The 27658-nt window shown below is 44.7% G+C and overlaps 1 protein-coding gene across 1 annotated transcript in view; it reads left to right on the forward strand.

Moving 5' to 3' along the window:
- Positions 1-27658, forward strand: part of LOC138480447 (extracellular calcium-sensing receptor-like) — a 206516-nt gene that overhangs the window by 14412 nt on the left and 164446 nt on the right. Inside the window, exon 2 of the mRNA XM_069612232.1 lies at positions 21840-21977. Within this exon, the coding sequence (XP_069468333.1) occupies positions 21840-21977 (138 nt within the window). The remainder of the gene's footprint in view (positions 1-21839; positions 21978-27658) is intronic.

Here is a 27658-nt window from a genome sequence, read left to right on the forward strand (position 1 = left end):
TAGTGCCATAATGGTACTAGCAGGGCCTGTGCAGGCTGTAACACTGCATGAATGCAGAGCAACAACAGCAAATGTGTACACGTTGTTACAGGGAAGGGAGGGCACGCTTACTTCGGCAAGTTGCCATGCGCTGCCATGGCGCCAGAGCGAGTCGCGCCCGCCACACACTCACGGCTACCACTCGTTAGTTATTTATTTTGCAGATATAACAGAGCATACAAATGGTAATGTATTAATGGTGTGGTAGTGCTTATTTACTCTGTTGTGCACGTGGTGCCTTAATTTGCGTGGTCATGAGTTGGCACAAAGGATGTGGCAATACCAGAGCAAGCCCATAGATCGAAGTTTTAGTGTTAGATGGTATGATCATACATTGGCCTTTTATAGTAGCAATTTTATACTTATTTATATTATTTAATTTCTGATGATGAGAAAGGAATCATAAATGGGTTCACTTTCCTGCTCTGTCACGTTCAAGGAATAGCTCAGTCGGTCGTGTCGCTGTTTCAGGGTAAGGTAGCCAGGCCACCTATTCCTCTGGCATTTCTTGCAGTGCTTTGCTGGATGACCGATTGGTAATTGGGTGGACTCATTGATTATCATATGGTGTTTCTCATCTGTTTTCTTTATGACTCGTTGCTAATACTTGCACTTTATTTATTTCTGGCATCCTGGTTATTGGTTTTCTTTGTGGCCAATTTATGTATATTGGCAAGGGGCCAGACTTGGGGTTTAAAGGGCGGGCTCTTGGGGCAATAAGCGGCAACCTTTGGGCACATTCTACAGGAGCAATGAATTGGGCCACGCGTTTCAATTGGCAGCGGGAGGCGGGGAACAAAAGGCAATTGGAAACCAATGGGATGGAAAGCAAAGCGATTAACAGAGAAGGCGTAGGTACTTTAAGGCGTAGGTACTTTCAACTGCAGTCAAGTGGAAGGACCCCATGTTAGTTTTTGGCCTGGTGACACTGTGCAATATTCTTGCATGGATGATTTACTTTGAACACGGAAGAGTCTTCACAGGGAGCGTTGTGTCCTGTGCAGGGAAATACAATTTGCGAGTGTGCGGCATGCAATGCACAGATTTGTGTGCTGTGTACAATGCAGGCATGAGTCAGTGGGCTGTGGAGATTGATGGCGTGAGTTGTGTAATTACCCACTAGAGTGGGCCTAGCATCTGTGCACATCTTTTGTATCTTGAGTTGTCTCACTTAGTAAATAGTTATGTTTGTGCTAGGCCTAACATTATCAAAGTATTCTTGTAGCTACTTGACATCACTGTCCTGTCTCGCTGCTGTTGTAGTTGGTGAAATCCCTGCTAAATATAGGTAAAGGCAGAATAGAGAGGACTTGAAGCTAGGACCACAAACCAGGATGTCTTGTGTGACAGTCTGCCAAATTGCCCCAGCTATAAGTGCTTTGTTGTAAAGGTCTATATAAGAATAATAAATAAAAATACAATAAACATTAATTTTTTGTAATGAAAAATGTAGCTATTGTTTGAATGTGGAGTTTGCGGTCTGCAAGCTGTCACATTCTGTGCCGTCCACCTGCTGGGAGGTGAGAACGACCTCATACTGGGCCTTTTCACTCATCACCTTGCTTTGTACATCTGACCTGTCTACAGCCACTCGTTCCACCCGCTAGTGACAAAATGACTACTGTCCCGTATAAGTACCAGGATGAGTAGTGTCTAACCGGTCTACTCAACAGTGATTCCAATCAAAAAGGTGAAACGGGCACAGGTAAAAAAAAAAAAAAAACCTTCTCCTAGGTACCAAGGAACGAATAACGGTAGGGAAAACCATCATTACCTGACAGAACCACACTTGAGATCGGACTGCAGGAACTTGAACAGAGTTACTTCAGAATAATACAGATAATAATAACATAATTAACATGTAACTAAACATAAAAAAACGTGTGACAGGATTGATAAAACAGTTTATTTTCCACATTATTTTGGAGTAAACAATGGAGAACAAGGTGGAGTTTATCACCACACAAAAAGGAGGAAAACAAATGGTTTTGAATGGTTATATTTTCTATAAAGAAGCCGAGAAAAATAAACGCACTTATTGGAAGTGCGCAGAGTATAGAAAAACAAAATGCAACGCAAGAGCAATAACTGCAGCTACGAATGTAAAAACCAAAAATGAACACAACCATCTACCAGATCAAACTAACATCATAATTTAAAAAACAATTAACGAACTTAAACGAAAAGCAATAGAAAGTCAAGGAGAAGCGAGTGGGTCAGTGATTTCAAGTGTTTGTGATAAGTTACTAATGCATATATCGGCACAATTACCAGGAGAAAAATGAATACAACGTACAATAAACCGTACCAAACAACAAAAGGAGAATCTGCCACCGGCACCAATTGTGTATTCAGGAATGGCAATACCAGAAGTGTTTAAATTGACCGCAAAAGGAGAACGTTTCCATCATGCCACACTGGAAATAAACAATGAAAATATAATAATTTTTTGATTGCTGCCAACTTTGTACATCTCAGTCAGAGTCAGCATTGGCAAAGCGACGCCACATTTAAAGTGTGCCCACAACCGTTTCAACAATTTTTCACAGTTCATGGGACAATTAATAACAAAATCATACCACTTGTATATGTTTTAATGCCAAGACAAAATGAAGAAACCTACAAAATCGTGTTTAGCAAAATTAAAGAGACTGCACCTGATTCCCATCCGAATACAATAATCATGGACTACGAAATCGCACAAATGAAGGCATTTTCAACAGTATACAAAGAAACAAGGGTACAAGGATGATTTTTTCATTTTACACAGAGCATATGGAGAAAATTACAAAAACTAGGGTTAAGCACGAAATATACAGAGGACAGTTCATACCAATACAACATAAAAAAACTTTGCTTTGGCTTTTATAAAAGAAGATCATGTTGTACATTTTTACGAACATTTGATTGAAAGTACATACTATAAGAATCATGAAGAGGAAAATTCAGACTTATTGGACTATATGGTGAACACTTGGATAGGACAATTGACACGTAGTGGAACGAGACGAAGGCCAAAATTCCCTGTAACATTATGGAATTGCTACCAAACAACATTGGAAGGTAAGCCACGTACCAACAATGCTGTAGAAGGATGGCACAGCAGATTAAATAAACATTTCAATATCAACAACCCAAATTTGTGGCAATTTTTAAAAGAATTACAAAATGAGGAACAACACCAAGAATTTCGCATATCTCAGACAATTTCATTAGCAAACCAAGAACTGAAAAGAAAAAAATACAGAGATTACGAACAAAAACTAGAACAAATAATACGAGAATTTGACGAGCACAATAAAGAAAACTTCCTCAATTCCATTGCATTTAATTTAAAATGTTAAAAAAACTTACGTTTCAGAAGCATCTACAATCCAATGTGGCACATGAGAGAATTATCCCAAAAAAACAAGCAGAAACTCCATAATTCCAAAGCTGCAGGACGTAATCCATGGAAAAATGCAAAGAAAAATCCAAGGAAAAATCCAAAAATGAAACTGGAACAGTGCAATCCAGCACGGACAAAAAAGTGCAACTCCATAGAAACCAGAAGAAAAAAAACCACGATGCACCGGAACAAAAACCATGAAAAATCCATAAAATCCACGTAATCCAATGAATAAACTCTGATAGGTCCAAAAAAAATCCAGGAAAAAAAAGAAAATCCCAAAAATCCATGAACAGAGCAACAGAGACATGAACGGTAAAGAAACGGTTTGGAACTGATCTTTAAAAATGGCGCCTACGTACACGTACGCACACGTAACGTACATAAATAAACAAAACCAAATATGTCGAAAAAAGCACCATGCATATAAGTAATACAATATCGCCATCTATTGGACAAAATATATATAACATGTTCAACTGGCAAATAGCATGCTTTTTATTTAGTGTTATATAAATATATATTTATTATTACATTAAAAGTTAAATAAAAAAGTATTTAAAGATACAAATATTAAAAGTTAATATACATTGAAAAGTTAAATAAATAAATAAATAAATATACATATGCTTACCCTATACATTGCTTTTCTTTATATTTTAAAAAAAACTGCAATTAATATGCTTACCTTATACAATGCATTTATTAATATTTTCGAAAAAATATAGAAAAACATTCAACATTTTACATTTTCGACAATATTTTTTTTGACTAAATATTTTCGACATTTTGACATTCGAAAATATTGCATTCGAAAAAATGACTGCACACCCATTGGAAAAGCCAACAGTTTGATCATGTGCCTCAAAATTAGGGATTCTCCAGGCTGTGCTATTATATGCCCACATACTCTAACCACTGTGCAGCTGCTACCATCAATGGACAGTTAATACCACTACAAAGTGCATGGAAGTGCTTCAGGCTGTTTGGCTGTGGATCCTGCCGGACTCAACTCGGACCTTTTGACTGCATGCATGAGCGAAAGCCGTCGGCAAGAGGAAGTGCCAGCGTCTCGCAACGTGCTGCTACTTGGACTACCTGAATACCACTACAAATGTGCCTGTTAAATGTCTTCCCATGCCTACACAAAAGCCAAAACTGATGGCATTGCCAATGCTCGTTTAAGAATGTATTGTTTCTGTGTGCACTTACCAGCACGGGAATAGGATGAAATGGATTAGGGATGCATGTTGTCTGGGCACCTTTAATACCAGAATTCGTTTTTCACATCTGCAAAACGTGGAACGTCCCTGGCCCCTCTAACATTGAAGATCTACTTTGCGAGATCATGAACTTATTTAAAACTAACTTTTTAATCCATATATCTTTAAAACATGCTTTAAATGCACTCATTTTGACTAATTTTATTCAACATTTTCTTGGAGGATACTGCCAATACCCTCATAGAAGGGTTGGGCGCTCACTCTTTGCTCGCTCGTTCAGCGGAATATGGGGCCACTTTGAAAACATTTTCCAGGGCCACTTTTTGTTCCCAGTCGGGCCCTGCCTGCCTGCCATCGGGGCTCTAACCCCTACCCGGCGTGATCGGTTCATGTCGCACACCACCAACCTGACCCCCATGCCCTCTGCTCTCTGATAAGACTCTGGCACCAGGTCCTAACCTCCATAAAGTGCCCACTACAGATCTAAAGCCCACAGGGCTGTATTTTTCCCTAGCAAAAACACATGTCTCCAGTAACATAAGGTACAGGGAGGGGTAAAACAAAGATCAATCCCTGGAGGGGAGACACTGGGTGCAGGGACTGCAGCATCAATGGAACATTGAATGTATGGGTCAGCATGACTGTATTTTATCCTCCCCCTTCATGGCACCCTTTTCCTGTTCCGCCGAGGTGCCGGTCATAATGAATGAATAGACCGTTTCAGTTGTTTTGTTCAGTCAGATACTGTGTAGTTTGGCATGCCCTGACCTTCACTACGAGGATGAGCCCAGCTGACCCACGTGGAGCTAGATTGATGGGAAGAACCAGCCAATTATTGCAAGCCCATGTGTAGGGTGCCTCCAATCAATGGCCCCGGATTGTACCTTATATTGTGACATATTTTGAAGTAATAAGCCATTGTTTGCTAATGTAAGACCAGAGCAGAGTTCTTAGCTGGCACTTAGATTTTGTATGATTAAATCTTGTTATCCATGCAAAGCTACCTCTTGGTTGTATTTACTCTCGAGTGGGTGTACAAAGGGACTCGCCTTCATTTGGTTACCCCGACGGGATTCCTCAGCCCCCGTACTTGTGGCGATATCCAGGTGACCTCTCTGGAAGGGCTGTGCCCACCTAAAGTGACCAGTCCCCCAAAATGCATACACAGTGAAAGTGGTGCTCTTGTGGATTACACACGAACGGAAGCTGGCGGAAGAGCGTGTCCACGTGAGTATAGATTTCAAGGGATACCAATTTTTTGTCATGACCTACAGAACACGCCCCTTTTGGACTTCCTGGTCCTTGTCTCAACGGGGCTTACACTCCCTTGTACTCCCAACATGGTCATCCACTGTGAAACACCTTCCTCGCTCTACACGTTGGACGTAATGTGTTCTATTAATAGACTGCGGCTCTGCGTGTCTCAATGCTATTGCGAAGTAGCGACAAGACGTGTGCTCCGTAGCTCGCGGTATTGTTTTCCTTGGTTCTTTCCCAGCCAGCCCCATTCCTAGTCCCTTTCCTTCCTTTCTTGATTCCTGGACTCGAGTGCTGAGTAGTGCACTCTGTACATTTCCAGGATTCCTGGATCTTTGCATCCCGGAACTTTGAACGCACGCTGGAGTCGGAAGATACTCGTGCAGCCTTATTCAAGACCTGATCTGTCCGCAAGAAGGCATCGACCAAGAAATCCAGCAAAGATCGAACTCAGGTGAGAAGGGGGGAACTCCTTGACAGTTTGAGACGCCACCCGACCGAACTCGATATGGACATGGAAGCGGCCGTCCAGGACCTGATCCGTGGCATGCAAGAGCTATCAACCGAGGTGCAGAATCTAAAGGCGGAAAACGCCGCTCTCAAACAATTAGTGCTATCCCGTGATTCTGCCACAACAGAAAGTGTGTTGCTGGGCGGCATAGTGGACAAATACGATGGGTCGGCAAAAACCCTTTGTGGATTCCTGGATTCATGTTTGATCCACTTTACCTTTAAGCCCCACTACTTTTCAACTCCCAGGACTAAGGTGGGGTTCATAATTTCCCACCTTTCAGGAAACGCCTTAACCTGGGCTACGCACCTCCTTAATTCCGGCGATACTCTTCTAGATGACTATGATGGGTTCATACAGGCCCTTAAAATCATGTTTGACCGCCCAGAGCAGGTCTATAGTGCCCAGGAATGCCTGTTAGACTTTCAGCAAGGATCCCAGGACATGCTGACCTATGTTACACGATTCAAGCAATTAGTCAAGGAAGCTGATTGGTCCCCTGAGGCGAGTTTTACCCATTTCAGTAGAGGACTGAATGAGGAGATTAAGGATGAGTTGGCCAGAGTGGCTCGCCCACACTCATTCCAGGCACTAATGGACCTTGCCATGCAAATAGATTTCCGTATCCAGGAAACAAAGGCAGAGAAGAAGAAATCCAGAGGTAATCCTCCGAAAGTGTCCGTTGAGAGTACCACCAAGACGGACACAAACCCAGGCTCAGTCTCTGAACCAGAACCCATGCAGATAGGAGCCTTCCGTGGACCTATATCACCGCAAGAAAGGATGAGAAGGATTCATACGGGGTTGTGCATGTATTGTGCCTCAGACAAACACTTGGTTAGGGAGTGTCCTCTAGCCCCTCCTCAGCGGTCGGTAAACGCCAGCTCCCGATCCTAGATGGAGCAGAGCTTCGGGAGAGAGATGTTTGCTCCACATCAATTTCATCCTTGAACTCCCCTGGACAAAACAATTTGGTGATACTACAGGCCTTCCTTTCGCCCTCCAAGAATAAGACCTATCTCATTCTGGCCTTGGTAGACTGCGGAGCTATGGGAATTTTCATTGATCAAGACTGGGTTGTTAGTCATCATATTCCATACGAGATACGAAGCACCATGCAGCCGGTGGAAGCAATCGACGAAAGACCCTCACTTCAGGACCCATAAGCCTGCAGACAAAAGAGATCCAGCTTTCTATAACCATCACCAAGAGCGGATTACATTCGACATCATTAAGTCAGCCCATTACCCCATGGTATTGGGTATGCCCTGGTTACAAAAGCACAATCCATACATCAATTGGACAGCAGGATCACTATTCCTAGGCTCAGAGTTTTGTATGTCCCACTGTCTATTCCTGGATCCCTCCTCGACACCCCCTAAAGAACCACCAAGAGACCAGCAAACACCACTCATGGTTTCCAATATCATACAAGTCCCAGAGGCCTATCAGGGATATGCTGATGTATTTTCAACTGCCATAGTCCAGGCCTTAACCCCTCACAGACCTGAAGACTGCGCCATAGATACAGATCCCTCAGCAGTGATTCCCTTCGGCAGAATGTTCATCCTTTCCGAACCAATTGAAAAAGGCCCTCCGAGAATACCTGGATACCAACCTTGAAAACGGCACCATAAAACCCTCAAAATCTCCAGTGGGTGCTTCGTTGTTCTTTGTTCCCAAGAAGGACACCAAGGAACTCAGACCTTGCCTCGACTATCGTGGCTTAAATCAATGCACCCTCAAAAATCGGTACCCACTGCCCCTGATCTCGGATATCCTGGAAGCTGTGAGAGGCACAATAATATTCACGAAGTTGGATCTCCGGGGTGCCTATCATTTGATTAGTGTCCGGGAAGGAGACGAATGGAAAACAGCCTTTAGAACACCCTTTGGTCTCTATGAATATCTAGTCATGCCCTTTGGACTAGCTAATGCCTGTTAGCCAGAAACCTGTGCAGTTCCCTTGGGGACCACTGCAAAAGATTTAGGACTACAGGTGTTAGCAGTAAACCCACTTGGTAGCAGTCTGTACCACCCAGATTTACCTGGTAGCTGTGGCTGAGCAGTCAGAATTCCCTCAAGAAGAGTTAGGCAGTATGCAAAGTATACACAATAGGCACTCAGATACAATAGCAATTGCAAACACTGACCATAGCTTTGGTATCAAGGTATATAATTATTTATTTAAAAATACACTTATTGAAACACTCCAGCACTATTATTGTAAATCACTCTAAACACAATTACTATTATTTTATATACATCCCTTATTCCTTATCAGACAAGTCTTAGTTAACACCACTTATTTCCAAACAGAGGTGAGCGCTTAACTATAGATGGCACTCCAATGAGTTAACGAAAAAGGGAGGGAAAAAGGCAGAATGTAGGAAAATACACCACACTAATACTTAGGAACTCTTAAGCAAGGCCGGGAAGTCAAAAGTTACTTGTGAGCCAAAGTCCATAGGCCGGGCCCACTCTTGGAGAGAGCAGGGCACAAATGCACCCAAGATCACACAAAGACAACAGGCTTAAAAAGTCTTGCAGGGAGTTCGGAAAGGTTTTAGTTAGGCTCAGAAAAGTTTAGCCGGGGTGTCCCAGGCTAACCCAGGGTCGAAAGACGGGGGCTAATTCTACCCCGTACAGTCGGTTGCAACGGAAGCCAGGCGGAACACGGTACCTTATATGGAAAGGATCCTCCAGCGGGGGCAGTTGTTCCTGGCAGCGGGTGCAAGTCGCGGCGTCGTCCAGAGGAAGAGAAAAGATGAAGGTCGTTGCACTGCCAGGGAAGAAACCAGCCGTGGAGTTTCCCGGTTAAAGGTACTACCCTTTGATTCGCGGTAGTGGTAGAATGTGGTATCCCGGTTGCCGGGGTGCTTGGCACAGGCAAGGCTGCCACGAGATGTTCCAGGAAGCGAAAAAGGAAGCAGACTGGTTATCCCCACCAGTCGAAGGAAGAAGACTCTCCGGGCTGGAGATCTCCTCTGTCGTTGGGAAAAGTGGTGAGACGGTTCAGCAGGGCTCCACCGGTGGTGTCGTCGTAGCAGGTCGGCTCAGCTTCTCCCTCATCGGATTCTTAGGTCCTGTGGCGACTTCTGAAGTTCCAGTCTCCAAAGCCCTGCTTTTATGCAGAAAACCCCCATTCACTCAGCCTAGCTGTCACTCAAACATGCTTAGTGGTGAGCCGGAAGGCTCACCACTTGGGCCAATCAGGACGGAGTGCGACTGGAGTTGCCTAGGCAACTCAGTCCAGGGTGCCTAAACCCCCTCCAACACCCCCTGTGGTACCCAGACAGAGTGGCACCACTTTTGGAGGCTTCTGTGGAGAAGCCCGCCAAAAAGTGGAACAAAGGGCTCAACTTGGGTTGGAGTCAGAGAAGAGAATACAAACGCCATTTTATAACCGAGGCTTGGCAAAAAATACCAACCGGAGAATTAATATTAATTAAATAAACCGGCGGTATGTTCGAGGCTATGAGAATTAAATAATTAAAGTTGGTAGCCTCGAACAATGGGAAAATCCCATAGGAATATATTCGTGGTCGAATATAAAAAGTAGTTTCCACTGCCACCAGCCAAAACTCGATCAGGGGGGACGGAGATGTGCCCCCTCGACTAACAGACCACAATATGATGGTTTGTACTGGTTCTGTTCAGAATTTGAGACTAGTAAAGTCAATGGTGACTTACATTCCCTGAGAGACAGTAGTCAGTCCCAGGGTATGGAGTCTATATGGGGGGGTCACTATGACACCCCTGTGTTACTGCACTGAGGGTGCTGTGTAACACACATCACAAAAACACATAAAGCCCTATGGAGTAAAAGACCCCATAGCCCATTAAACAAATCTAGAGTCAAGGAAACACACTCAAATCATGCCCAAGAGTGAGGGTAAAAGAGTCTCACTCTTGGCAGGAGAAAAACAATAAACCCCAAAAATCCAGCAAGGCTGCTGGGGGACTCAATAGGTTAGGAAATTCAGCCTAAACAGAGAATTCTCCCTAACAATGCCTCCAAATTTTTTCAACGTTTTATGGATAGGGTGTTTTCTGACATGTTGTTCCTCTTCGTCATTGTCTATCTGGACGACATATTGATCTTTTCCAAGGATCCTCTAAAGCATGAAGAACATGTAAAGGCAGTATTACAACGACTCTGTGAACAAAAACTTTTAGCCAAACTCGAAAAATGCTTGTTTCACGTTACTTCTGTTCACTACCTAGGATTCATCCTTAGCCCAGAAGGAATTGGTATGGACCCTTCAAAGGTAAAGGCCATACTGGCAAGGCCCGCTCCCACGTCCGTGAAACAAGTTCAATCCTTCCTGGGGCTTGCCAACTTCTATCGGAAGTTCATTTCTACCTTTTCCGAGATCGTTCAGTCGATCGTTGCTCTCTTGCAGAAAGACACCCCCTTTATCTGGTCTACACCGCAAGATAAGGCATTCCAATGTTTAAAGACAGAGTTCATGCAAGCCCCCATCTTGGCCCAACCCAACATAAATCGGTCATTCCTAGTGGAAACAGATGCCTCTAACTACGCCATAGGAGCGGTCTTGAAGCAGGAACTTGAGGATACACTGGAACACCCCATTGCTTACCTTTCACGAACCCTGACTCCCAGTGAGACACATTACTCCGTCCTAGGAAAGGAACTGTTAGCCATCCGCCAAGCCTTCACTAAATGGCGACATCTACTCCTGGGTGCGAGATATCCAGTTCAGGTTCGCACGGATGATCGGAATCTTCAAATTCTACAGTCATTGGAGTGTAGGAACAGTCGTCAGGCGCGTTGGGCCTATTCTTTGCCCAGTACCAGTTCCACATCACTCATGTTCCCGGATCACAAAACCTGATTGCTGACGCCTTATCTCGACGTCATGACTATGTAGCTACTGAAGATAGGGCCTATCCTAAAATGTTTCCCACACAATCTTTATAGCCCAAGCAGTCAACCTCCTGGAAGAAATTTGAGTGCAAACCCAATCCTCTGACCTCTGGAAGGATATTTCAAGGAAGAATCCATGGAACCTAAGAGTTAAGGAAGGATATTTATTCAAGGACAATGCACTGGTCATTCCTACACAGAAATTACAACAAAGAATAATAAACCTCTGCCATGATACCCTTCACTCTGGACCTCGTGGCATAACCAACACCCTCTGTCTCATACAAAGACAGTTCTGGTGGCCTGGAATGAAGACCAACGTACAGCAGTACATCAAAGCTTGTACTATCTGTAGTCAAAATAAACATGATAACAAGAGACCGGCGGGTCTTCTACTGCAACCTACACTGCCAACAAGGCCATGGGAATTCATTGCTACAGACTTCATTGTGGAATTACCACCTTCCCGAGGATACACGAACATCATGGTTACCATAGACTTTTTCACTCATATGGCTCATTTTACACCCCTGTGTAAGCAACCATTCTCGTCCGAGCTTGCTGGAATCTTCCTGGAACACATATTCCGTTTGCATGGACTTCCTTCCAAGATCATATCTGATCGAGGACCTCAATACGTCTCTCAATTCTGGAAACATCTCTGTCGCATTTTGGGAATCCAACGCACCCTCTCATCTGGTTATCATCACCAAACCAACGGGGCCACAGAACATGCTAATCAGACCCTGGAGCAGTATCTTCGATGTTTCGCCACCAAGGTTCAGGATGACTGGTCGCTCCTTATACCCGTGGCTGAATTCGCCTAGAACAATGCCGATCATTCAGCACTTAAGACTAGTCCCTTTTATTGAAGCCAAGGTTTCCATCCATCGGTTCTACCCTTTGTTCTCCCTCATCCTACACCAATACCTACTGTCAACTCCTGGATAGAAACCCTCATCAACGTACACCAGGAGGCCAAAGGAAACTTTGAGAAGGCGGAACACAGACTAAGAGGTATGCAGATTCCAATAGAAGACCTGGTCCTTCTTATGCAATTGGTGATCAAGTCTGGTTGTCCTCGAAATTACTACCCCGACATCTACGGCCAAACAAGTTGGCCCCTCAGTTCTATGGTCCATTTCCCATCAAGGAAATTATCAATCCAGTTTCATACCGGATCAGACTACCAGACTCCTGGAAGAAAATCCACCCAGTATTTCACACATCCTTATTAAAACCATACACCCAATCCTCCCGGAAATCCTGCCGACCTCCTCCTCTACTGGTTGACAACCAATTGGAATATGAAGTATCCCGAATATGTGACTCCAGGTATAAACGGGGTCAACTTCAATACCTGGTTGAATGGAAAGGATATCCTCCTAGTGAAAGAACCTGGGAACCACTTTCTTATCTCAAGGCCCCTCGACTGCTCAGAAGATTTCACCTTATACACCCGGGCAAACCTGGAGGAAAGGGTCTTTGGAAGAGGCATGCTGTCATGACCTACATAACACGCCCCTTTTGGACTTTCTGGTCCTTTTCTCAACGGGGCTTACACTCCCTTGTACTCCCAACATGGTCATCCACTGTGAAACACCTTCCTCGCTCTACAGGTGGGACGTAGCGTGTTCTATTAATAGACCACGCCTCCCGCGGGTCCGCACGTCTCAATGCTATTGCGAAGTAGCGACCAGACGTGTGCTCCGTAGCTTGCGGTATTGTTTTCCTTGGTTCTTGCCCAGGCAACCCCATTCCTAGTCCCTTTCCTTCCTTTCTTGATTCCTGGACTCGTGTACTGAGTAGCGCACTCTGTAAATTTCCCGGATTCCTGGATCTTTGCATCCCGGAACTTTGAACGCACACTGGAGTCGGAAGAGACTTGTGCAGCCTTATTCAAGACCCGATCCGTCCGCAAGAAGGCATCGACCAAGAAATCCAGCAAAGATCGAACTCAGGTGAGAAGGGGAGAACTCCTTGACATATTTGGGTTGGATATGGAGCAGAATGATAGATGGGAACACACAATGAATGAAGGTGTATGGATGAACAAACTTTTTTGATTGTCAAGGTTTTTTATGGGCATTTTTTATTCATTCTCTAGTTTTTAAGTTATAAGGAGAATATCAAAGAGAAAGGAAAAGGAGCCTCTCCGTATGTGGAGAGAAGGTGGCAGCCACAGTGCACTGTCCCAACCAGTGCAGTAAAATATGAAAAGGAGAAACTTAGGAGCCCTGTATAAGTAGAGGACTTGGGAAATAGTAGTGGTTATTGTTTTAGCTTGTTATTTTAGTTAATTATTTCAGTGTATTTTTTCATATGTCTGGTGGAGGCCCAGGACGGAGGAATGAATAGGAGGAAGACTCTAAAGAGTGTATGAGGATGCTCTAAAGGGGGAGAAAAATAGCAAATGATATATGTTTTGTGATATAAAAATAACTATAATGACACTGGTGGACCGTACAGAGGTAATTTAAACGCATTTGTAACAAGGGTTCTTGACAGACACAACATGACATAGAGGCGTGGGCTAATGGGGAGAGCACAGTTATCAACACTGGTGATACACATTTTAGACAGACGACAGCCATTGGGACACCCTTAACCCACATCTGTAAGGCCTTACCCCTATATAGAAACAACATCAAAATATACCACAGTCAATGGGTGATAGAAACAAAAGGGGAAGGAATGCCCCATTCCTGACCAGAGGAGGGGTCCTTCAATAAATGTGCCTTGGACCATATGTCAACCTACTTGACTGCCAAATAAAAGGAGAGGCCATTGCAGAGCAGACGGGAGATATTGGATTTGTGGGGGATGTTTGAGGAAACAGAGGTGGGAGGGGCTGCGCTAAGCAAGGAGATGGTAATGGACATGGGAGATGGCGAGAAAGGGGGGATCAACTGAAGAGACATTATCCGTTATTGACAAAACCTGCGGCGGGTTACACAAACCCAACCTATGTTTCTGGGGGGGATGATGGTAGCAGACTGCGCTACAGCCCCACCCCTCCATACGCTACACCCCCAACAGTATCCACTGACACAGGGGTGAGTGCGAGAGACCTTGAGACAGCGCTATCTAGCACACGCACAGAACTGGCTAGATAACGCACAGCATGTGAAGCAGCAAGGGCAGTAGAAGTGCAGATGTTGACCCCAGTTGCACCTTCCATACCACCTGGGGAGGAGTGGAAATCGGGGGAGTTTTTGTTTACAGTTGAAAATGCCCCATAAGAGCTGTACGGGTGTAGAGAGAAGGGGTGACTGATAGCTTAGGATACGAGAATGTGGGATTGGCAAGTGGTGATGAGGAATTTTGGAGGGATTTTGAGGACACGGAGGAAAGAGCAGTAGGCAGGGCCAAAGGAGCACCCCCTACCACACCAAGGGTAGAAAGCCTGTGGGACGGAATGTTGAGGGAATGGTTTGGGAGAATAACGTTAGCAAAGAAAAAGTGAAGTAGTCTGAAAGCAGGGAAATCCAAAACGAAATTGGAAATGCCCCTTTTTCACAAAGGTGCAGGCCACCCCATTATGTTCCGTGGGCACAAATGGACAAGAATAATATTCTTAAGTCCCTCCCTCACTTACTGCAGGGGCAGGGAAATGCATCTTTGCATTAAAAAAACACACAGCTGGGGTGTCTCTCGCCATAGGGGACATCAAATGTTTGTTGCTATCGGCAGTGGGAGACCAAGCAGAATCAGTGTGGGTGAAGGTGGGGTACTCAAGAGTAACACTGAGCAATGACTCTTAAGACGGGGCATCATTTAACAATATCAGGGCATAAGTTCAGGGTACACTGCGAAGGACCTTCTCTGACACTCCCAATTTACAATTGATAATGCAATGCACAATGGGGGATGAGGAAGATGATGCGCAGTACATTCTTCGGGTGCAGGAGATGTTGAGAGCAGGGACGGGCAGCACTTGGGACCAATCAACATCCTTGTTTTATTTTATTGTGAAGCAGAACCTCCCCAAGGAAGTGCAGAAGGCACTCAATAAAATAGCGGGGTTTGAAGAAAATGGGTGGCCCAAAATTCAAAGCATCGTAGTGCACCATTGTGGGAGAATCAAATAGCATGAAAAATAAACTATTCAAAGACGGCAGGCACAGGGAGACAAACTAGTTCAAAACAAACTGAAAGTAGCAGCAGTGTCTGTGGCACCGCCCCAGAACAGATGGGCGAGGAAGGGTGTGCCACCGACGCCTCACAGGCGAGGATGGCAGCTGTGTGGGCAGACAACAAGAAAGGACAATGGGGGGGAAATCAACAGTATACAGGACCCCAATGGCAAGGAGGGCCACACAACGTATGGGGTGGGTTCCAGGGACAAAGGGGGATACGGAGGACAAGGACACAGAGGGGGAGGACAGGGGCAATGGTGGTCATGCAGTAGGTGGGGAAATTTCTCTGGAGAGTGCCATAACAGGAAGGGGGGAACTATGGTTATAATCAACAGTCCTAAGTGAACCCACAACCAGGAAGCCCACAGGGGCCTGCCCAAGGGGCCACAATGATTCTATATGAAATACACCAAGCATGCACTCAGTTGCCTCCACAGATTCCTGGCCCATATCGACACCCGCTACAACAACAGGCCATGCAACAGAACCAGTCCTGCCCCAGTCCATAAGCTGAGGGAAACAGACACCTTTCACCATTGCACCAAAGTATGCAGCGTACCCTTTAGGGAGCCACCATGGTAGGACGTAACCCTTTTTCATTTTCAGGGACAGATACCTATCCTGACTAGGACAGCCCAAAGGGAGCACTTGCATGTCCAGTACTAGAATGACCTTGCACCCAGAAGAAGAACCACTGTTGGGGACAGAGATAGGAAATAAGCAATTCATCTTCATGGTGGACTCAGGAGCGAAGAAGTCACACATCAGTGAAGGTGACTTTGCATTGTCAGGAAAAACTCTCGACATGCAGGGATTCTCTCGGGCTATAGTAACGGTTCCATTTAGATGTCAAAATAGGAGGGAAGGTGGTATGCGCCCCCTAATCTATTACAAAGGTTCCCCTGTCAATTTACTAGGAAGAGACCTGCCCAGCAAATTAAACATGATCCTCTCATTTACAGATCGAGGGGTCGTAGGCACCACCCCTGGCATGTGTTCCCTCTGAGCAATGCTAGTTATACAAGCGGTGGCTAATGAGATGGTAATAAGAGGGATAACTGTGAACCCAGATATGTTTATTTATGGTATTAGAGTGCTTGTCAGAGCAGTGCACCACTTTACCAGAAAGAGTGTAGAGTAGCTGCTGATTTTGTTTCCCGACTTGCAGCCCTCCATGAGGTGGTTGCTGGTACTATCTGGTCATTCGATTTGGTTGGGTGACAGGAGTCTGCAAAAGAATTGTGATACTGCGAACAGACGTCAATGGGTGCCATTGGCGCACAGTGTTGTGTATTGACCCAAATATACCTTTGCGAGAACTGTCAGATGAGGATCTGTTTGAGGATGCAAACGATGATGGAGAAATATTACTGGAGATTTGTATCCCTTGTGAGCTTATGGTGCAATAGGGGAAAAGTAAAGAATCCCCTTATGTCAATTGTCAGCGGTCCACCCCCATTCTGTGAAGTTGATCTACAGCACGTTCTGCCACACTTATGAACCACCAAACCACAGGATGTGGGGATGCTAAAAGAAGTGACCCCAGTAAAAAAAACACTGAAGCCAGGTGCCATACTGCCATGAGTAAAACAGTACCCCCTGTCCAGAGAAGCTGAGGAAGGGATTCAGGAAACATTGCAGGCCATATTGCAACAAGGGAGTATAAGGCCCTCCTTGTCACCATGCAATACAGCTATTTATCTGACAAAAAAGGCAGCAGGGGTAGTTTGAGAATGATACCAGATTTGCGCCCCCTTAATGATATTGTACAGAAAGTGCTTGTCTTGTCCCTAACCCAGCCTCAATCCTGTGCAGTATTACGAAACATGCCACCCATTTCACTGTAGTGGACCTGAAAAAATGCATTTCTCTCAGTGCCACTCGCCCCAGAGTTACAGTATCTCACAGCATCTACTCTGGGAAGAAAGAGATACGAATACCAATGCTTGCCGCAGTGGTACTGTGAAAGCCCCAGCATCTTTAACAGAATCTTACACGAAGACCTTGGCAACATTCAGGTGCCCAGAATGATCATTCAATACGTAGACAACCTACTTGTCTGTAGCGACAGTGAACAGAGCTGTCGAGGGGATTCCATTGTCTTACTCCAACTCCTGGCAAAAACAGGGTACAAGGTAGATAAGACAAAACTCCAGTATTGCTTACTTGAAGTATTGTACTTGGGCCAGCTCATCTCCAAAAATGGCAAAAGAATAATCCCGGACAGAGCCGCCACAGTGCGGGCCACTCCCAAGCCCACAATCGTGAAAGACAGGAACATATTCTTCGGGTTCTGCAATTACTGCAGGGCCTAGATCTTAGATTATGCAGCATATACCAGACCACTGTTGCAAGGCCTCAAGGAGGCCCAGAAAGAGGCAAAAATGATTCAATGGACAGCAGAGATGGCGACTGCGTTCAATGACTTGAAAGATGTAATTTCAACAGCTCCAATTTTAGCAACCCCAGATTATACATAGGAGTTCTACTTATTTTCACTTTCAAATGGTATCCTTATGACAGCAGTACTCACACCGAAAAGCTCCATGGGACACAAGCCTTTTGCATACTATAGTGGTACACTTGATTCGGTCATGCAAGGACAGTTCGCTTGCAAACAAGCACTTGCTGCAGCCGCCTTTGCCATTGAAAAGAGTTCTACTATTGTGATGGTCTGCTCAATAACATTGTACGTTGAGCACTAACTGTTCGCAACTTGAACAATCAAAGTCCACTCTGACCACACACAGGGCATCAGATTATGAGATAACTTTGTCCAGCCCTCACATTCATGTAGTGCGATGCAGAACAGTAAACCCATCCACATTCCTTACTGAGCCATGCACTACTGAGGACCTACAACAACACGACTGTGCTACATACGAAGGGAAGGGGGATGACATTCCCAAGGCTAAAGACAGTGACCTAGAGGAAGGGGAAGTGTACTTCGTTGATGGGTCAGCATCTATTGGCCAAGAAACAGGTTCAAAACATGTCAGTGCAACTGTGGTACGGTTGGAGGAGGGGGAATATGAAACACTCATCATGAAATGATTGTCAAGGCATTATTCTGCACAAGCAGCAGAACTCGTAGCACTAATCGAGTCCCTGAGAGCATCAAAGGGATGCTGTGCTACCATTCATTCTGATTCTGCACACGCCACCACAACAGTGCATGCAGGTCTGTCCAGTTGGTGGAGGAGGGGATTTAGAAGGGTAGATGGTTCCCTAGTACAACGTGCAAATTTACTAAACACTTTAATTTCGGCTCTCGCAGAACCCTCTGTAGTAGCTGCAGTTAAATGTTTAGTTCACACCCAAAACACAGATGAAATCTCGTTGGGAAACGCTGCTGCAGAAAAACAAGCAACATACCTACCAATCCAAACAAGTACAGAATATTTCCTTACTACCTCAGTGACGTCCCACACAGTGGACGCATACACTGCACTTCCCCTAGCAAAAATGATTGACCTGCAATGCAGGGCACCACCCGAAGAGCAAGACATATGACTCAAAGGTGGTTGCATCCAAGCAACCACTGACCTCCTTTGGTGACAGCAAACAGCAGGAAATGTTGTGATGCCTGTTGAGCAACAATGTACAGCATTCGAGCAGCTACATTTCTTAGCACACAGTTCTAAACAACATGTTGCTGCCGATCTCCAGGACGATTGGTACATTCCAAATCTACAGCAGCATCTCACTGAGATGGTGGTCCAATGTACTATGTACCAAGTATTTAGCACGGGTATGACACGAAGAACACTAAGGGGGACATTACCCCATCCTTTACGGCCCTTCCGTGAACTGCACATTGATTACGCAGACATGGGAGAGAGGTGTAATGGAGCAAGATATCTGATTGTGGTGTTTTGTCTGTTTTCTCGATGGGTGGAAGCAGTGCCATGCTTCCACCCTCAAGCAAAATGTGCTGTGAAATTCCTTGCTAGGGAAGTGCTCCCCCAATGGGGAGTGTGTGATGTCCTGTGATAAAACAATGGGACTCACTTCTTCAATTAACTGTTCCATTTACCACCCACAAGCGAATGGGATGGTGGAGAAAATAAACAGCCTCCGCAAATTGTACAACACCCTCAAGAACAATTAAGTGTACTGTTTACCCCTGGCACTATTCCAATTGCACACTCAGCCCAGCAAGGACCGCCACCTGTCCCCCCACAAAATAGTGACTGGTCGGCGCATACAAACGCCACTTTCACCAGGGCATCTGGTGCACACAGAACGGCTACTATCTTAGGAGTGGAATTCAAGCAATATCTCACGCAACTCACAGGCACGATAAGATGTATTTCAAAACAAATTGCACCCCCTACACTGTTAACAGAGAAACCACTACGGCCGCCCTGACTGACACTTCCCCAACCCAATCCCTGCTACCGGGGGAGTGGATCTCCGTCAGAAGCTTTGTCCAGAGGTGGAATACACCTACATTCCACAGACCCTATGAGGTGGTGTTCTCTACCCATCTCGCAGTAAAAGTAAAAGCGCTAAGGTACTGGATACATCGTTCAGATGTTCGAAAAGCACCAAACAGCAATGCAAAAAACAAACCGACAGAGAATGACGAAACTACCTCAACATAAGTAGCCCTACGCCAACATTAATTTTGCATATCTAATGTGCTAAAAATCATCTATTGCTGCTAGAGCATGGGCTACTGGAAATTAAAATCTCTCTCTCTCTCTCTCTCTCTCTCTCTCTCTCAAAATGTGTTGAATGTAGATAGCAATAGGAATAGAATTAGTTTTACTAGAGCGTATAATTACCATTGTGGATTGCATTTTGTAGCCATTTATTTACTATATTCATGTTTGGACTGGGCATTTACTGGGGGACGTCTTTTATCTGGGGTGACCATATGCAAGAAGGGTGGAGGGGGACAAATGGTCATGGGATGGATACAAGTGGACCTGGAATGGGAATGTACCCACAAACCTTACAAGTTTAAATTGAAATATAACAAGAAACGTCCCAGATGTTATCATGTCCACAGAAAATGTAACTAAAAGGGCACCAAATGTCCTGAAGTTTTTAGCGTCCAACCATCTGCCTCCCTCAGTATATAACATGCTGTTCACCCCAGCCCCTAACATGCTCATAGGTTTTTCCCGCTTTTTAACCCTGAGTGAAAGAATGAATGAAAGTGCCCATGTAAAAGGAATTGAACAAGCTGCTGGAGTAATAAACAACACAATCTACAATACCACAAACACAATATGTAACAGCTCCCAATCTATGTTCTGCAATAGTTTAATGTTTAATCTAGTAAAACCACACGTGCAACGTTCTCTAACACTAGTATTTTTCACAGAACAATGCTGGGAGGGAGAAGGTTCCCATTGCACAGTAACAGAAGGAAGCGACAAACCCACCTACATAAGTATGATGCATATCATGGTTTAGGATTAGATGCAGTGGATAGATCTTCGTCATCTCGAACAATCAAAAGGTTGGTACTTGGATATGAATGCGATAGGAAAGCTAATGACTAACAGGAGTTACTATGTTTGCTCTTTAATACGGCATGCATATGGGACACCCAAAGTTTTAATACCATGAGAGATACCATTAAATGAAACCCAATGTCTGATTCATCTTGCACTATGTAGAGTAAAAGGCACTTTCCGAGCACACAGCGTTCATCTACATCTACTCGAGCCAGACATGAAGAAATGCAAAACAAGCTCCACCAACCCCAACTGTTTTAAGGAAGCATTTCTCGCTACGCACAGGACAACATATATGGACAATAAGTGGCAAGAAACTTCTTTCATGTGCAAAGCAGAAGGACTTCTCGGGCACTCAGAAAAAAACACTAGCCCTTATGGACCAAGAATGTGCACACAAATGGACAGAACATGTTGCAAAACTAACGTGGGCAACGACAATAGAAAAACCAGTGAAAGTGCACCAGGAACAAAGCTATGTACACTGTTTTTACAGCAAAGGAACTGTCTCGATAGGATTATGCAATCACGCATTGTTTATTCCGGACCTCCGAAAAGGAACCGCAGAGCTGATGGTCTACTACTGGGTCTGTGGCCAGAGAGCGTACTTGCACCTCTCACGATCATGCAGGGGCTACTGTTCGCTTGCAATGCTGCATTATTCCCTGTTAGTAGTATCTGAAGGACACCTGAAGGGGAGACCCTTTCTGGACGAGAAACAAGCACTGCCAGAAGCCACAGCAATAGTACCCACCATGTCGCCTCCAGACTTTCGCATCCTCCCAGAAAAAAATGCCATGATCGACTACAAAGAAAGAAACAATCCTCTAACTACTTGTCTCAAGAATCATAGCAAAATTACCTGATGAATATAGACTGTACAATTCTGACAAGACATTTATTTCATCTCTTGTGCCCAGCATCCAGATGAGAGCCAATGCTAGATGTCTTCAGATTGTCCGATGGGATCTCATCCAGCTGGCAAACGATACTGAAGAAGGGTTCAAAGTCATCAAGGTGGAACTACGAGCCCCTAGACTAATGACAATGCAGAACAGGTATGTTCTCGACCACTTGACAGCAATGGAGAATGGGGTTTTCAAAAAGATCAGGAGTACATGTTGCACATTCGTACCTTCTGCAGACACAGAAAATGGGACACTATCACATGTCATTGCAGTGGTACATGAACTTTTGGGTGGAAATGAAAAAGGAAGCAGGAATACAGGAGGACGATTGGGTGGCCATGGCTTTTGGCTGGATTCCATCCTGGTTTGGAGCAACTGTAAAAATGCTGGTCCCTATCATCGTGTTCATATTGGTGATTTTTTGCACGTGCCAATTGGGTCTCCATTGTTGTGCCAAAGCAGTACCTAATGGTGCAATGATGATGGTGACAATTGAGAAGCATCAGAATAAAGTACCTCATGATACACAGGAAGTAGAGATCCAAACAGAACAAAATAACGGTCCTAAACACTGTATGGTTGCCATTTATCAGGGACATGGGGATAAGGTGTACACCCCATATTACACAACCATTCTGCCTCCTCCAGACCCTGAAAATTACAAGGACGTTTGGGTAGATTTAGCTGAGGACAGTGGATGTATATATATGACCTGAACTCCTGAACAATATGCACAACAGGGGGAAATTCTAAGAAGTGTTTGTCGAGCATGGATGCCTATAAAGGGGGCACCGGCCTGGGAAGAAGCAGAAAGGAGGGCCAAGGAACTAAAATATGGGGGGGGTGAATTTGTTACTGTAGAAGTAACGAAAGGGGGAATGTTGGGATGGAAATTAGTCTATCCCACCCCCTAGGCAAATTCAAATAAGGCAAACCCCATAAGAGCCGATGTAACCTACAAGGGGAAGCGGCAGGCATTACTAGGCACCATATATAGATCCTGCAGCACATAGAAGTAGGCCCTTAGCACTAGAAATGCCCATGCTCTGCAACACCATTTTGTATTAGGCCAAAACCGAACAGGCTAACGGCCCACACTGCTCGCGCACCCAAGTCACCAAGCCCCATCTCTGTACAACATACTAGCTCTGCTTGAGCCTTGTTCCCACAGAAGTCCATTTCCCTCTTGTCCCTTCAGTGTTGTGAATATTTAATATCACCTTCAGGAATGCACCCAGTACAGAGCGTGAGACAGTACCAGGCTCTGCGATGTGCCCATTCATCTTCACCTGCCTGCCAACCCGGCCTCTAATCCCCACCCTGCCTGATTGGTGGTGGTTGCACGCACCCAACCCCACCCCAGACCCTCTGCTCTCTGATGAGACTACAACCCCCAGGTCCTAACCTCCATAAAGTGCCCACTACAGATCTAAAGCCCACAGGGCTGTATTTTTCCCTAGCAAAAACACATGTCTCCAGTAACATAAGGTACAGGGAGGGGTAAAACAAAGATCAATCCCTGGAGGGGAGACACTGGGTGTGGGGACTGCAGCATCAATGGAACATTGAATGTATGGGTCAGCATGGCTGTATTTTATCCTCCTCTTTTTCTGGCACCCTTTTCCTCTGCCGCCCAGGTACCTGTCATAAAGAATGAATAGACCATTTCAGTTGTTTAGTTTAGTTAGATACTGTGTAGTTTATGCATGCCTGGACCTTCACCGTGAGGATGAGCCCAGCTGACCCACATGGAGCCAGATTGACAGAAGAGAGCCAGCCAATTATTGCTTGGCATCCCCTAAGGAGCAAGCCCATGTGTAGGGTGCCTCCAATCAATGGCCCTGGATTGTACCTTATATTGCGATGTATTATGAAGTTGTCAGCCATTGTTTGCTAATGTAAGACCAGAGTGCTCTCGGACAGCAGAGTTCTTTGCTGGCACGTGTATTTTGTACGAGTAAACCTTGTTATCCTTGCAAAGCTATCTCTTTGTCTATTTCTCTAGCAAGTTGTATTTACTCTGATGTGTGCCTACAAAGAGACTCGTCTTCATTGCTATTCAGAGGAACCATTGCACACAGTTAGAAACAAGAGCTTAGGATATATTCTCTGGCTCCAAGACAACACCAATTATTGATCTTAAGCAGGGCCCTTTGCCTATGAGTCCTTAACAACTGTCCATTAAGCTCAATAACTAAATATGGCAAACAACAATGTGCAACTGATATATTGCCCCCCACAAACTATAGTGGTTCTTCTCCTAAGCCAACCATAGTATCCACACTGAAAATACTGCTGTTAATACGGGCCATGGTGTGGAATTGGCCGATTTTATTCTTGAGTCAGAAGCTGATCTTGTTGCCATTAGGGAACCGTGGCTCCAAGGTATAGGATTACATCCCACCCATATTACTACCCCAGAGGGTTATAATACGTTACATTCTGATCATATCAGATGAAGAGGTGGAAGAGTGTCTCTGATCTTCAAAGAACATTTAAACATATTTAGATCTAACACTGTAGAGCCGGGTCATTGTGAATTCATGCAGATCAAGCTACATTCCAGCCCCACTACCTCTCTGAATATTCTGTTACTTTATAGACCCCCCACCCACACTCCAGATTTTAAGGAGCAATTTTTAGCTTCTCTAGGTGCCCATTCTAAATCTTCATAATCTTTTCCCATACTTGGAGATTGCATTTATGGGCAAATAATCCCTCAGATCAAGCTGCACCCTCAATGCTGAATATATCTGGTGCCCTTGGCTACCAACAACAGGTTAAAACAGCTACACATAGTGGGGGGAATACTTTAGATTGGGTCATGACCAGAAACTAGGCTAATACGCCTATGGTAGTGGAACGTTCTATATGGTGCAATAGCTCTTTCTTTACATTTAACACGCATGTGCAGGAGACATACGCAGAGAGGGACAAACTGCCTTTATAGTGTTAAAAGGACTACATGAAAAATGTATGAAAAACAGCCAGCCAGAAATGTATCGCCCACAATGACTAAAGAATGTATATTAATTACGAATGGTTGAAGATATTTTGGGCTTCTTTCCAAATATAATAAAATGCTGCTGTGATTGCTACAGACTCTGCTCCATAGACACTAATCCAAAAATGGTCCGTCTCAATGAAAGCAGAAGTGGAGGGGAAGTCAGAGTATCCCTTCAAATATATGTTTCTTAGGTTCGGGCATCCAGTTTAAATATGTCGGTGGTCTCAACTGTCATGATACATATCCTGCACAGTCTATCGTTATATGGTATTTTTGTTCATCTCCCTATATGCTCCTGAGTGGACAGAATGTTAAAAAGTAGGTATGTAATAAACCTTCTTAATTGTACTGAACATCTAAAACCTTGGGTGCCCGAGGAGTAATCAGTATTTTTGTTAGCTAAATTGATCAAATTGTTATCTATATCCCATCTATATCCCACGCTGTCATTTTCTTTTTCAGAACCATATTGGCATTAGTCAAGTTCACAAGATGCTCTACTAAATGATCCAAACCCTTCAAATAGATTGTGACCGTCAACTTTAATCTGTGTAGAAACAGGTTATATTGAGTAAAAGAGAGTTGTTTCCCAAACAATTCTAACAATCTGTCTGACAAAAAAAGCTTAGAAGACTGCAATAACCTTAGTGTATGCAAAGACGTGAGGCCTAGCTCACATTGTAAAGCCTCCACGGGGACACGAGATGGAACACCTCAAATGGAACGCAATCATTTAGCCTGCAGTTTTTCAAGCCACAGAATCTTAGTCTTGGGATACGCTATGCCGGGTACTATGCTAGTTTGTAAATGGTAAGGAGTCCCTCCATATTGTAGCCTACTCTTTGTCTAATGAACGTTTTTATCACGCCCCATGTTCTCATAACTTTAGGACCTATAAAGCCACAGTGGCTGTTCCTATCTGTATGAGAACTAATGAGAGTTCCAAGATATCTACACCGCTTCACTATTTCCAGTGGTTTATCCGAAATGGTCTAATTAAAAGAAGTTTTGTTTTTTCTACCACTTATGATTTTCTGTTTTTAAGATATTCATTTTGAGATATTTTGCTTCTGCAAAGGAGGCAAGAGCAGCAATAGAATGTTTTATAGTCAAGTAAAACAATATCGTCAGCATAGCCAAGCCATGGGACAATGATGCCGCCGATGGACGCGGGTGGCTCTGGGCTTGTCCTAGTTCTACATCTATGTCCGCAAGGTAGAGATTAAAAAGTATAGACGCAAGGACACAGCCTTGCTTAAGGCCGTTGTTGGTAAATATTTGATTAGTCACAGCACCTTCTTGATAAGTGCGGACAATAGGTGCAGTGTCTGAATACAGGGCTTTAATAAAATACAACAGGAAAGGATCCATCCCCCATTGGCTTAACTTATTCCAAAGAAGGGGCTGAGAAACCGAGATGAACACTTTGGCAAAATCAACAAAGCATAAATACAAATGTTTAGGCCGCAAGCCCTTCGACTCGACTATAGCATAGTATAGGGCGGTTAAGTAGTGTATCATGCTTTGCCCTTTACAGATGAATAAGGCCTGTACTCTCTTGCCGATTTATTGAGCTTTTTTGATAAAATGGTACAAACGATTGTTTGGCTTGTATCTAGCATGGCTAGGAGACGGTAGTTGGTGGTATCACTCCAGTTCGGGGACCAGAACTGGAGTGACCCTTAACCAGCTGCTCTAATGACAAAGCCCAGAGGTCTGGATTGTCCTTCATAACAACATTAAGTTTGCCATCGGGGGGGTGCGGGGGGCGCACAAGATCTCTTGACGGTCTTGATGACTAACAATACATCATTGACAGTGAATCCCATAAAATCCCTACTCACAATACATTTAAAATAATTCTATCGCTTTATGCCACACACCTTCAGAGAAGGGATTCAGATCCCGCCTATCGCTTTACGCCATGCGTCTTCACAGAAGGGATTCAGATCCTGCCTGTGGCTGTACGCCATGCGCCTTCAGAGAAGGGATTCAGATAACGCCTATCTCTTTGCGTCATGCACCTTCAGAGAAGGGATTCAGATCTCGGCTGTCGCTTTATGCCATGCACCTTCAGAGAAGGGATTGAGATCCTGCCTATCACTTTACGCCTTGCGCCTTCAGAGAAGGGATTCAGATACCGCCTATCGTTTTATGCCACACACCTTCAGAGAAGGGATTCAGATCCCGGCTATCGCTTTACGCCATGCGCCTTCAGAGAAGGGATTCAGATCCTGCCTATGGCTGTACGCCATGCATCTTCATAGAAGGGATTCAGATCCCGCCTATCGCTTTATGCCATGCGGCTTCTGAGAAGGGATTCAGATCCCGCCTGTCGCTTTACGCCATGCGCCTTCAGAGAAGGGATTCAGATCCCGCCTATCGCTTCACGCCATGCGCCTTCAGAGAAGGGATTCAGATACCGCCTATCGTTTTATGCCACGCACCTTCAGAGAAGGGATTCAGATCCCGCCTATCGCTTCACGCCATGCGCCTTCAGAGAAGGGATTCAGATCCCGCCTATCATTTACGCCATGTGCCTTCAGAGAAGGGATTCAGATCCCGCCTATCGCTTCACGCCATGCGCCTTCAGAGAAGGGATTCAGATACCGCCTATCGTTTTATGCCACGCACCTTCAGAGAAGGGATTCAGATCCCGCCTATCGCTTCACGCCATGCGCCTTCAGAGAAGGGATTCAGATCCCGCCTATGGCTTTACGCCATGCACCTTCAGATAAGGGATTCAGATCCTGCCTATGGCTGTACGCCATGCACCTTCAGAGAAGGGATTCAGATAACGCCCATCGCTTTGCGTCATGCATCT

This window comes from Ambystoma mexicanum, chromosome 5p (assembly GCF_040938575.1).
Source record: "Ambystoma mexicanum isolate Mex_15411 chromosome 5p, UKY_AmexF1_1, whole genome shotgun sequence".
In the NCBI taxonomy this organism is placed as follows: Eukaryota; Metazoa; Chordata; class Amphibia; order Caudata; family Ambystomatidae; genus Ambystoma; species Ambystoma mexicanum.